The sequence below is a fragment of the Microchirus variegatus genome (genome assembly GCF_963457635.1).
Source record: "Microchirus variegatus genome assembly, chromosome: 5".
NCBI lineage: Eukaryota > Metazoa > Chordata > Actinopteri > Pleuronectiformes > Soleidae > Microchirus > Microchirus variegatus.
The window spans coordinates 36,814,405-36,826,660 of NC_139806.1; the positions used below are offsets into that span (position 1 = coordinate 36,814,405).

The 12,256-nt window shown below is 38.5% G+C and overlaps 1 protein-coding gene across 1 annotated transcript in view; it reads left to right on the plus strand.

Moving 5' to 3' along the window:
- Positions 1-12,256, plus strand: part of adcy5 (adenylate cyclase 5) — a gene marked incomplete at both ends in the record, with an annotated part of 73,760 nt that overhangs the window by 43,041 nt on the left and 18,463 nt on the right. The window contains 4 exons of the mRNA XM_083889759.1: positions 4,774-4,885; positions 9,245-9,372; positions 10,274-10,432; positions 10,535-10,676. Coding sequence (XP_083745885.1) covers positions 4,774-4,885; positions 9,245-9,372; positions 10,274-10,432; positions 10,535-10,676 — 541 coding nt within the window. The remainder of the gene's footprint in view (positions 1-4,773; positions 4,886-9,244; positions 9,373-10,273; positions 10,433-10,534; positions 10,677-12,256) is intronic.

Genomic DNA, 12,256 nt, shown 5'->3' on the forward strand with positions numbered 1-12,256 from the left:
TGTGTGTGTGTAAACCCTTTCATATCAGTGTTGTTATCACGTTGCTAACATTATTTCTTTTGAATCTTCACAAATGGACTCAAGACCAAGTAACTTGAAACCAGGTCCATCCTTTTAGTGCAGCTTTATGTCATATTAACAAAATGTGCGTCATTTGTCTTCTTTTAGTCCAGGATCTCCTCTGCAGTCACTGCCACTTAACTCTTAATGTAGCGTATTAACAAGTGACTCATCACGTTGGTAACCATTAAACTGGACTTAAAGACCCCCAGGTCTCTGTGTCATACTCTCTCACTCTGTTTCTTTTGTACTTAAACACTGACATGACGTCAGGCTGTGACCAGGGACTTTGAATCCATTAGGAAATTACTTCTCGGTTTATTTATGGGATTTTTAGATGTTCTGTTCCTGTCTGCCTGGACCCCACACTGAAACAGGTTAAAGCTAGAATTTGCAAAGGCAATCTACAGAATGTGATGTTTCCTCTGCACAGTGAGTGTTTAACTTCAGTCCATGCAGAGGTTTAACTTCTTCGCTCACTAGATCAGCTCAATTTTGAACAACTGAAGCTTGTTTTCACGTTTCAAGTCAATTTCCCAGCATTATAGGCCAGTAATTGTGTATGTAGACCTACTGTTTTATGATACACATGGGTGTGTTAAAGGTCACATAGAGTGGTCCTGTTGCACATATATGTTAGTTATGGAGGTCTACTTACATACATTAACTTGTTTTTATGCTCAAAAACCTCCTAGTTGCTGTAAACGAGTCGATAGAAATCCTCTTTTCTGATGGTGTTGCCCAGCCGCGATATTTCAGACTCAACTCTCTCACCCAGAAGACAGACTGTGTTGTGATTGGCCAGCCAGCGTAGAGCCTTCCCAACTGTCTTGTGATTGGCCAGTACCCGGAAGTGACATATTCAGCACACCCGCTCTCAGAAGCACAGCTCCCCCCTCTGGAACGGTGGATGCACTGCTCCTCATTATCAAAACATTGTTTTAACAGTGTTTAAAAATAGCTTCTTCACGACTCCCCGCCTCAGTCCCTTTGACGACCTTTGACCCAGAGTCAGACCCAGAGTCAGAAGACACTGTCGCTCGTGAAACACCTCCACAACGGACGTTATTCTTCTTCTGCGGTTCAATGTACGCAACCGGATGTGCCCGGACTAGTGCCCGGAGCAGGAGGATCTGCTGTTCAGGAGAACCGGTGTTTACGTAACAAGAAGGGTTTTTTCAGAGATCTCACTGAGCCTGAGATTACAATAAAACACAGTGTTCTCAGCAGTGACTGAACTGTTTGTTTAGAACCTTCAGGGCTTCATAAACGAGGTAATGATGCAGATACACACTAAAAAACAGTGTTAATTGGAACTTCTGGTCTAGGTCCACTTTAAGACAACTCATTATAATGCTTTTTTTCCAACAGCCCAGTAATTTTTACCCTAATGATGATGATAAAGTTAACGAAGCAGAGAAAGTAAAACATCTCAAAACACAATTTAATTGTGAGGCACAAGTTCAATAAGTGTCATTTGGAAGTTATAAAATAATGTCATCAAAATGTGTTACCTTGTCCAAGGAGTTTGTTTGTCTGTCTGTGAGCATCAGAACTCAAAAAGTAAAAAAAAAAAAACAAAGGATGAATTTTGAGTGATGCAGCTTAATTGGTGATCCACATATGAAACTGTGCAGCTTTGTGGAGGTTTGTGCTCTCTGAGTGTTTTCTCCAGTTTAATTTTAATTGGGATACAAAGAGGTTTTGAAGACCTCCATCCGTCCATCTGTCCATCTTTCCTCTCCTCATTTGCCTTCCCCCCGTCAGCCATCATTGCTTCTAACCAGAGTCCTAGACCTGTTCCTGCGTTCAAACGAGCTGTTCAAGTGTCTGGTTTCACTCGTCCTCCCATGTAACAGTTCTCAGAAGGCAATCAATTATTCTCAGAAATGTGTACCCCAGAGTGGGGACACTTAATCCCTTTCATCTCAAGAAACAAATTGAGTAAATTTAGGAGTCTGGAAGCCTAAGCTCATTAGAACATGTTAGTGCTTTTGACGTGAGGGATGCTGAGAAAACTTAACACAACACTCTGATTATGAAGTAAATGCAACATACTGAGAATGCAGCTCACATTTACATGAACATACAGGAACATAAGTTTACACTCCTGCGTGTCCTGCACACACACACACACACTCTGTACTTGGCTGTGTCACAGGCACTTACCCTGTGAGATTCATTTGTGAAAGAAAAGTACTAAGGAAATGGTTGCAGTCTGACTTTGCATAATCAATCCTGCTCAAACGGGTACTTTTGTCTTAATTAGGTGGCAGAAATGTCGAGGATCAGGATATGTTTCGTCAGGGAAGCATGAGCCTAAGATAGTGACAGAGGAAGGAGACGTTGCAGTTTTGTGTCAGAGCGTCTGCCAAATCTACAGAGAACACTAAGAGATACTTGAAACATGTTTTTTACATCATTATCTCCGTCTCTGCCTTTAAATAGATATGGATAATGTCAAGGCTTGTGACATGCATTTATGCACAATCAATTTATGTCATCAAAAACATGGTTTTCATAACCAAAAGCTATAAATACAGTAGCTGCAGCAAGCAACACACTAAGTAGTTTGTATGTGTATATATATATATATCACTTTTCAGAAAAACATCATCCTGTGACGATACTAAAATATTGGCCGTGTATTAGAACATGTTCCATGGCTGATAAAGATCTTACACAGCGTTGCCATTTCAAATTATCCTTTTCATAAATCAACATTATAGAGTTGCGTCCTTAAACCACTTCAGTGCTTGTACTAAGACAAGTTTGAAATCTTAGATTAAAAGTCACCTATTAGCATTCTTTTGTTTAAATCATTAAATATTATCCTTAACAGTGTCTTTTTTAAATTTATTTTTTATTGTAATTATTATTATTTTTTATTATAATTTTTTAATTGTAATTTTTTATTATATATATATGTTTTTATTATAATTATTTAAAAACTTTTTTTTTTTTTTAACAGTGTCTTTTAAATATGTGTTAAATTTGTAATCTGGCTTTTATTTATGAAAATATTACAGAAACATAAACATTTAATGCCACACTTATTATTATTATTATATTACACTGAATGTACCCCAGATAGAATATAAGTAAAGAACAACAATGTTTAATAAGATAATTATAAACCATGGGGTCGTGGACAGAGTGAAGGATGCAGGCCTGTCATGTGACACCTAAAAATAGATAACTACGAGTGTATATTTACAAGCTAGACAGCATCGTCATATTACTAAGGTGAAATATTAGTGCTTTTTATTGAGATGTACAATGAAACTGTTTATCTTCCCATTCCTGATACTGTATAAGCCAGAAGCTTTGGTTGTGGGGTTTATTTGTTCTTCTGCCCGAGGCTGATGTGACATTTTCGATGTCCTTGTTTCTTTCTGCGAAATAAATTCAGTGTAGTGAGAAGAACGTCTGTCCTGTTGGTTTGTCAGTGTTCGGAGAATAATGAAAATAACAAGAGCTTTGCTGCTCTATGAGTTTACCTTGTTCTTGTGGGAAGGAGGAAAACTTCTCCGAAGCTCAAAGTTAATCACAAACGTTGTATTACATCTCACTTCCTCTCGCTCCATCTCTCTTTCATATGCAGTCTCTCCAGCACAAGTTAGTGAGTGAGAACTCACCAGAACAAATGCCATATTGAGTACTTTTGAGCCATTATATTACATTTAGACTTGTCTTTTAGAAGCAGCTTCAATCATGGTCTCACACCTCCGTTATTTGCTTCAGGGAACATCTTGACCAGAGTCATTTATTCACCTACACCTACTTCTTTCTGTAACACGTCTCTGTGCTTATTATGCTTCTCTTCTGTTTTGCTCTGTTTTCTGTCCATGTTATTTGTTTCTAACATATTTTCTAATCCCAATCACTTGTCCTCACTTGTCCTGTAATCACTTAATAACAGAGAAAAACAGTGTGGAGAACAGAGACGAGGACAGAGGACAGACACTGGTGTTTTGTTGTGAACAACGTTGTCGAGCAGCGCTGCTGTTCCCTCATGTCTGTCTCCATCCTCAGCCATCTGTGTTTGGTTCAGCCCACCCACTAGTGATTTATTTTTATTTTTGCATCATATAAACACCCAGTCGGGGCAGCAGTGAACTGTTACTGACTCACTTTACGCAAAATAAAACAAGCAAATAAACAAACACAAGGGTCACAATGTGCAGAATAACTGGTCGACAGAATAGAACAGAAAAGAGTTTATTAATCAGAATGAATGAAAACTATTGAACACATTTTTAAACTTTTACAGGAATAAAGTTATCACAGACTCCATGTGAATGATGATGAATGATTCAATGATGGACTAATGAGTGATGGAACAATTATTCACAATACGGGTGTTTCAATGACATTAAATGTGTAAAGCAACACTTTTAAGGTTCAGTGTTGTGAGAACATTTATATTCCACAGTGCACACTAATATTATTTTACATATTTATCGTGTCCCCATGTGGGTCAGCTCCAGTCTGATTTCATTCCCTCATTTACATTCCTACCTGGTCAGAAATCATCAATCATTGAATAGATATCAGTAAATCCTGTCTGATGTGGTCACCAAACTGTTCAGTCAGAATTTATGGCAAAATGGGACGGAACTTATTTTTTTATAATTTCTGAATCAAAATATAAAATAAAATATATAATAATAATAATAATTCATTTTCTCTCTTGTGTTTCTGTGTCTGCAGCATCCTGTTTGCAGACATTGAAGGTTTCACCAGTCTGGCTTCACAGTGCACAGCACAGGAGCTGGTGATGACTCTCAACGAACTTTTTGCTCGTTTTGACAAACTGGCAGCGGTAAGGACACACACACACACACACACACACACACACACACACACACACACACACACACACACACACACACACACACACACACACACACACACACACACACACACACACACACACACACACACACACACACACACACACACACACACACGTGTGTTTTGGAAAACACGTGCTAAAGCTGTGACGTAGTGCAGCTTTCTTAACTTCTATTTGATATGTTTTAACTGGAACTTTTAGAAGGATGCTCATATATTCTGTGTTAAAATTAGTGACGGGACGATACCACTATTTGTGGATACCAATATTATACCAATATTATTCTGATACCATTTATACATATACCATTCATACCAGACCATTTATGAACTATGAAGCGGTTTAAAACACATTAGTGCTGAGTCATTTCAAAGACATAATTCTCCAACTCGGACTAAGTCTGATACTGACCCATACCAACACAGAGTCCCATCCCTTGTTTAACTATAGGCCACAATGCAAATGTCAAAGAAGGCAAAGAAAAATGTGATAATGTAACACCACAAATTTTGTATATATTAAAATAATTTAATCATTTTCCAAAGACATCTACAGTATTAAACTGTGTTTATATGGGATACTGTGGCACAGATTGGATTTGACAGTTCACGTTCTTACCTACAAGTGTCCTGCATCTGAACGTGACCGGCCTCTTAAATGACACATGCACAACACACACAAACAGCTTTTTACAGTCAACAACAATTACAAAAAAAGTCATATTTGTGAGACCTGTGGGTGAGATTTCACTGAAGAGGACGAAAAGTCTCGTCCCTGTTTGATTTTGCTGCAGTTCGATGACGTCAAGGCTCAGCGCATGTGCATAGGGAAAAAAAAAAAAAGGGATTCCGATATAACCATTCTGTTTCACAGCCACAAATTAGATATAGCTGATCTATCAAACATAAAAAAATGAGTTACTTCAGCCTTGTAATGTAAACACAGGTTTAAAATGAGGTGATTTACTATTAGATATTGAGGGTTATAGAATCACTCTGCTCAGTAACAGTGTGTTTGCTTATTGTACATCCATTATGTGACAATGGGTAGAAAAAGAGTGACAGTACAAGGCCGTCCAGTGTTAAACCTGCAGATAGCACATACTGCACTGTTATTGTCTTCAGACTTCGTTCATCCTGTTTCCGAGGCTCATCTCTGGTATTACGCACTTTCTTGTTCAGATAAAACCCCGAAGCCTCATGAAACTGAATATGCAGAAAAGATGCGAACGCCGGATCGTTATGAGATTATGAGTCGTCTGTCAGAGGAGGAGCTCATACTGTACATGTCTATGAGAGACACTAGAGGATCATAGACATGTTCAAAGTTTATGGAAGACATTCTCTTTGAACACTGACTGCTCACAAGCAAGACGAGGAGAAGAAAAGATCTTCTCAAGTTCCTGTGCAGGAGTCTGAGTGTTTGAAAAGCTTTTTTTTTAGCTGCTGAACAATAACAGAATAGCAAATAAGACCATAAGGGTTTGATTGTTTGATGCATTATTGAATCCCTGGTAATATGATGCTAAAGTGTCCAGGAGATAATGTGTATCTTTCACACAGTAGATGTGATCAGCTCAATATTTTCAGTGCACATTGACAGAATAGAAGCTCACAACACACAGTTTCATTTGAAGGAGAATTCAATTTCACAACCTTGATACAGCCAGTGTGGACAAGGTGCAACTGAATAATGATTTTTGCTGCAGTTGATCTGTTGTCCTTGTTTAGTACCTGTTTGTTCACCCAACCCAGCTCCAAGGCTGTGAATTGTGTGGTGGACATTGGGGAAATCAGCCCAGATTCATGTGGCAATGTGGGGGTCAAGCTTTACCCAAGAGGTAACTAGACAAGTGGTCAAAATGTTATTAAAGGTCTAGTAAAGCGTTATTATTCAGTCGAACAATCTGAGAAGGACAGAATAGTCATTTTTGTTGGTGGTCACATCTTAAAGGTGCATTATGTAATAAATCATAAAATCCTCCTAATATGTCACAGAGACTCAGGAATAATGTTCATATAACAAACTGAACTCACCAACAACAACAGTACAGACAAAATATTTGCATTAAAAATATATATTTTGTAGACTGCAAATCATGTTTATGTTTTGTAATCATGTTTTGACATGTGGCGCCACCTACCGCCGTCTACCAATCATTGCCAGTTACGTCAGAAAACAAAACCTAAAAGACCTCGGTGTTTAGAATTTGAATGTAGTAACCGTTTTTGGCCAAATTCTTACATATGGCGCCTTTAAATAGCCTCCTTTTAAGAGTCAGTTAAAAAAAGATGAGGAATCAGTAAAAGCTACATTTGCTCAAATTGCCAAAAACGCAAACATATTTCCTGATTCCAACATTACATTACATTACATTAATTGATTGCTGGTGTTTAGAGCGCTGACCCAAATCTTCTGTTTTATATCTGCCACTAAAATCCTCACATTTGTTGAAAGTCTATTTCTAACATCTGAGCCACAGGCAGCAGCTTCAGGATTATTGATATATTTTCTTTATCCAGGAGCTTCACTGTTTGTCCAGCTATTGTTCAATGTACACAGGTTGCTTTTGAAAGGTGAAATGATTCGCTGATCAATATTTACGTGCGAAACAAGCGTAATGGCATTATAAACCAGAGACATGGATGCTGCTGACACTTTTATGTCCATGCCACACACACACACACACATTCTGTGTGTGCACTCTTTACACACTGAGGCTTTTTGTATTTTCTCAGAGGCATGTGCTGGAGAAGATACTCAGGAGGCTGTCATGAGACACAGTGTTCTCCTGAGCCTTACGGACACACACACACACACACACACAAACACACACACACACAGTTCCAATAGAGTGATATACAAACTGTGTAGAAGCCACAGATCTGTTGTAACTTCCAAAGATACAATTTTAAATTAAAAAATATTTCTAAAATATTGCTGCAGGAGTCTTTGCAGCTGGCTTGATAGGTTCCAACAGGGAACCAGCAGATGGCAGGATTTATTTTGCATTCTTCTTTGGGGCAAATCTGTCTGTTATTTGAGATAGGAGCCGTTAACCTGCAGCATCTTTTTTGCGTGCACAAATACATTATTTTCATTCAAGATACTCATCAGATTTGCCCACAAATGAGGACAAAGCAGCCGCACAGAGATGAAAATATCTCGACTTTTTGGAATGCAGCGAGCCCTTTCAGGGTGTTTTTTTGATACTCGGGCTTAAGTAGTAGGTCAAACGGGTGTTTCTACGCAGACAACCTATGCTTTTTCTTTTTTCTCCACACATACCACGTGTGGGATGTGTGGAGAAATCTGTGCTGGTAATCCCTTGTTTTTGTTTTGATTTCTTTTTCGTAGTTTGATGCATTAATTAATTGAGTTAAGCTGCAGGAAAATCCATCGTCTCTGCAGCTCCCAGGTTGTGGTTGCTTAGTAATAACGGACATGACGGAGGCACGAGCCCACGAACCCCTTGTTTAAAAACACTCCTGACTTCTTACATGTGTTTTTCCAAGTGTGTTTAGATGCTGATCAAGTTGAACAATCCCTTAAGATGGCCTTTTATATTGACTTCAATAAACGCAGCATACAAAGGTCAATGGCTCTAAAGGGTAAATGAGTGTCATCGTCATAACAGTGAATGAGGATAATCTTTCTCAGAGGGATCCTATACAGAAAACATAATAAGTGACCCCTGAGGGATGCTATACATAAATACACATGAAGAGAACTGTTTGAAAGTTGTACCAGATATTCCTACACAGTGTGTCTAACAGTATCTGCAATAGACTGTGTGAAAGGCAGCGCCGTAGGGTCCAGAAGAAATAGGAAAGAATGTTGCCGTTATTACATTAACGTGGCTGGAAGACACTTTCACAATAGATACTGATGCAAATCACGCAAGGAATCACTTGACCCTACTTTTCAGAATAACAATTCCGCTGTGTTTGCCACAGAATTAGATGTAATGGGCAGCAATAACTGCAAAAAATGGTTGTCACGTTGTCTGAGCGTAGATTTCACTGGTAAGCACAATCAAGTCCAAGTGCCGATGATGTCTGATCTGACTGTGACCAACAGATCCACAGCCATTTCAGTGTTTCAGACTTTTGACATTCTGTCTTTGACAGTTTGTATTATTGTTAGGTCTGTTTTACACCATGAATCCTTAATCTGTTGCATGTTGCAGTGCATTCTGCATGATTTCCTGTATGAAATCGTATTACTAATAATAGATTCAGATTCAGAAAACAAATGGGGAGGAAATGCAAAAATGAGGTCGTTGGGTATTTCTTGAATGTTTGGGTTCATACTCTTTCCCAACAGGAGAACCACTGTCTACGGATCAAGATCCTGGGAGACTGTTACTACTGTGTGTCTGGGTTGCCAGAGGCGAGGGCTGATCACGCCCACTGCTGTGTGGAGATGGGCATGGACATGATCGAGGCCATCTCGTAAGTTGTCCTGGTGCTTTTGAAATGATCAAGGAAAGAAGCTCACTCACTCACACGGATCACCGTCATCCAAACATAAGGACTGCACACTTTGTTCGCTCAAGTCATTTGCAGGGGGGTCGTACCTATGTTCCCCGGGTCCTATGTATATATATACATAGGTCCCTTTTATTGAAAAAGGGTAGGGTTAGGATTAGGGTTAGAGAAAGGGTCCTATGTTCCCCGGTCACATACAAAGCAGGGAACATAGGACCCGGGTAACATAGGTATGGTCTGTTTGCAGGTAGCGTTCAGAGTGTGTCCTTCTCGATTAGTTCAATAGATACCGAAACAACATGTTTTTAAATCTCCAGTGTGTAACTTTTGTGGTTAAAACACTGCTTGTGTCACTACAACCCTGCAGACCTCTTGGAAAGGTCCATATTCCAGCTGTTTGGTTCAGTATCTCACTCATATTTTCAGGGATAGATCCTTAACCTAAATTAGGTGTAGCTGTTATACTTCCACCCTCCCTTTATCAGTCTTGTTGGTAACTGCATCACTTTGTTTTGCCACAAACACACAAATAAAACGCAGCGAAATGAAATGCACAGAAATGTGAACAGAGTGTGGAGCTGATAGTCTTAGGCCCCGTCCCATTTCCCCCCCTTAAAATTTCCACTTGCTTTAGTTTGGAATGCCCTCAATCTTAAATTCCTCTTGTTGAGAGAAGTGGCTTCCCTATGGAATTGGGACACCGATATATGCAAATTAGCGTAGTGAACGTAACGAACGTCCTAATCTACGTCACATGGCAATTCTACCGTATCCAGCATGTATCCACAAAGATGTTGACAACTCCAAAAATAATTTTTTCGTTGCAGATTGGTAAAATGAAAATCTTTTGATATCTTTATTGCAGGCTGGTGCGAGAGGTGACCGGCGTGAATGTGAACATGCGAGTGGGTATCCACAGCGGCAGGGTCCACTGTGGGGTGCTGGGACTCAGGAAGTGGCAGTTTGATGTCTGGTCCAATGACGTCACATTAGCTAATCAGATGGAAGCTGGAGGCCAAGCTGGGTATGTCTCTATAACAGTGGTCTAATCCACTATACTGTAAATCACTGTATGTTCTGTCTTACAGCATTGATAATGGCGTTGTGTGTTTTTCCTACATTTCAGACGTATTCACGTGACTAAAGCTACTCTAAATTACCTGAACGGGGACTATGACGTGGAGGCAGGAACAGGGGGAGAGAGAAACGTCTACCTGAAGAAGAACAACATAGACACCTACCTTATTGTGGGCTGCAGTCAAAAAAGGGTATATGGTGTTTGCTCGTGTATGAATTTACAAAGACCAATTGATTTTTAGCCACTAGGGAGCAGAAGAACCCCACAACAAGCAGACACACACACACACACACACACACACACACACCAAGAAACCGAACTGTACGTGTAGTGAACAGTAGTGAGGTTTTGTTTGACTGAAACTGACATTGAAAACTGGTACAATACAGTAAATGTGCTATGAAACCAACACGATGAATTAGCAGGAGAAATAATAAAGTCACATAGTTTATAAGTCCATGATGGAGATATTTATAACAGCAGCAGAGACATCAATAAATATACAATATTGAAAAAACTTGTAAAACTCTTGTAGAGCTGCGATATATCTAATAAAAAAACAGATGTAAAATTTAAAATATGATTTGCTGAGCAGAGCTTCTTCAGTCCAACTGTAGTCTTTAACAATCTGAAATAGAAATCCTCTTAAACACACTCACAGTCAGTTGATGTTGCAGATTTTGCTATTAATGACCTGTAAGTTTGTCTCTGCTTAACTGCATGAGCTCCACTTTGTTTATGACTGTTCTGTATCTCTGTCCTCCAGCTCTATCACAAGCTGTGTCTATACATAACATGTCATGTGATCGCCTCCTCTCATTTTTCTGCTGTGGCAGAAGGACCAAACTTGTCCAATGTAATTGTAATACATTATCATTTTTTGGGGGGGGGAAAAAAAGAAGCTCTACGTATATTATGTAGTCTAATGTCTGATCTGTGAGAAATTAAATTGTGCTATTCTTCTATCAAACACAACTGCAGAAGCTGAGATTGAATTTTCAGAGGCATTACAAAAACCTGCATTTTTATATATATTTTTATTGTATAAGACAGTTTAGAAAAATTAACACAAAATATGAAAAGGGACAAATAAATGACCTATGTAAAGATGTGACATATAATATTTCTATATTTTAAAGATATGGCTTTAAGTCAATGTCATATATTTTGGATGGGATTGTTTTCTTTATTGTTCTCAGATCTCAGTGTTTTTAAACCATTTAAAATCAACAAAAAAAAGTCAGTTCATCTCATTCAAATTCTGCTAATCCAACCTTTTCTGAGTACAGATATATAAGGAGACTGTTTTCCTAGAATGTGCACTATAGCCACAGTACTCAGAACAAAATCTCCAGTAAACATAACTGCTGAGATCTCTAAATCATTTGAGAGCAGGAATGTGTTCTGAAAATATCACTTTAGTCAAAGTTCAGCGGAATTAACACCAGAAATTGGAAAAGTATAGTTTTTTCCTCATGTTATGGAGTAAAAGTACAAAGTACAGCTACAACAACTGGATGTAAATAAATAAAACTATTTTTCCATTAGAGGCAACATTGTCAGGTGAAATGATTGTTAACAAAGAAGAAAATGTAGTTTTTGTAGTAGCAGAAATTCTGATAGCTGTGTATTTCTTTATTCATTCCATAATTATTTAAAAGGGACAGAGCATATTAATGATCATTTGTAAACAATACACATGTAAATATTCAGAAATGAGCAGAAGCTGCTAATTTAAGTCTATTTAAGACAATTCATGACACAAAATAC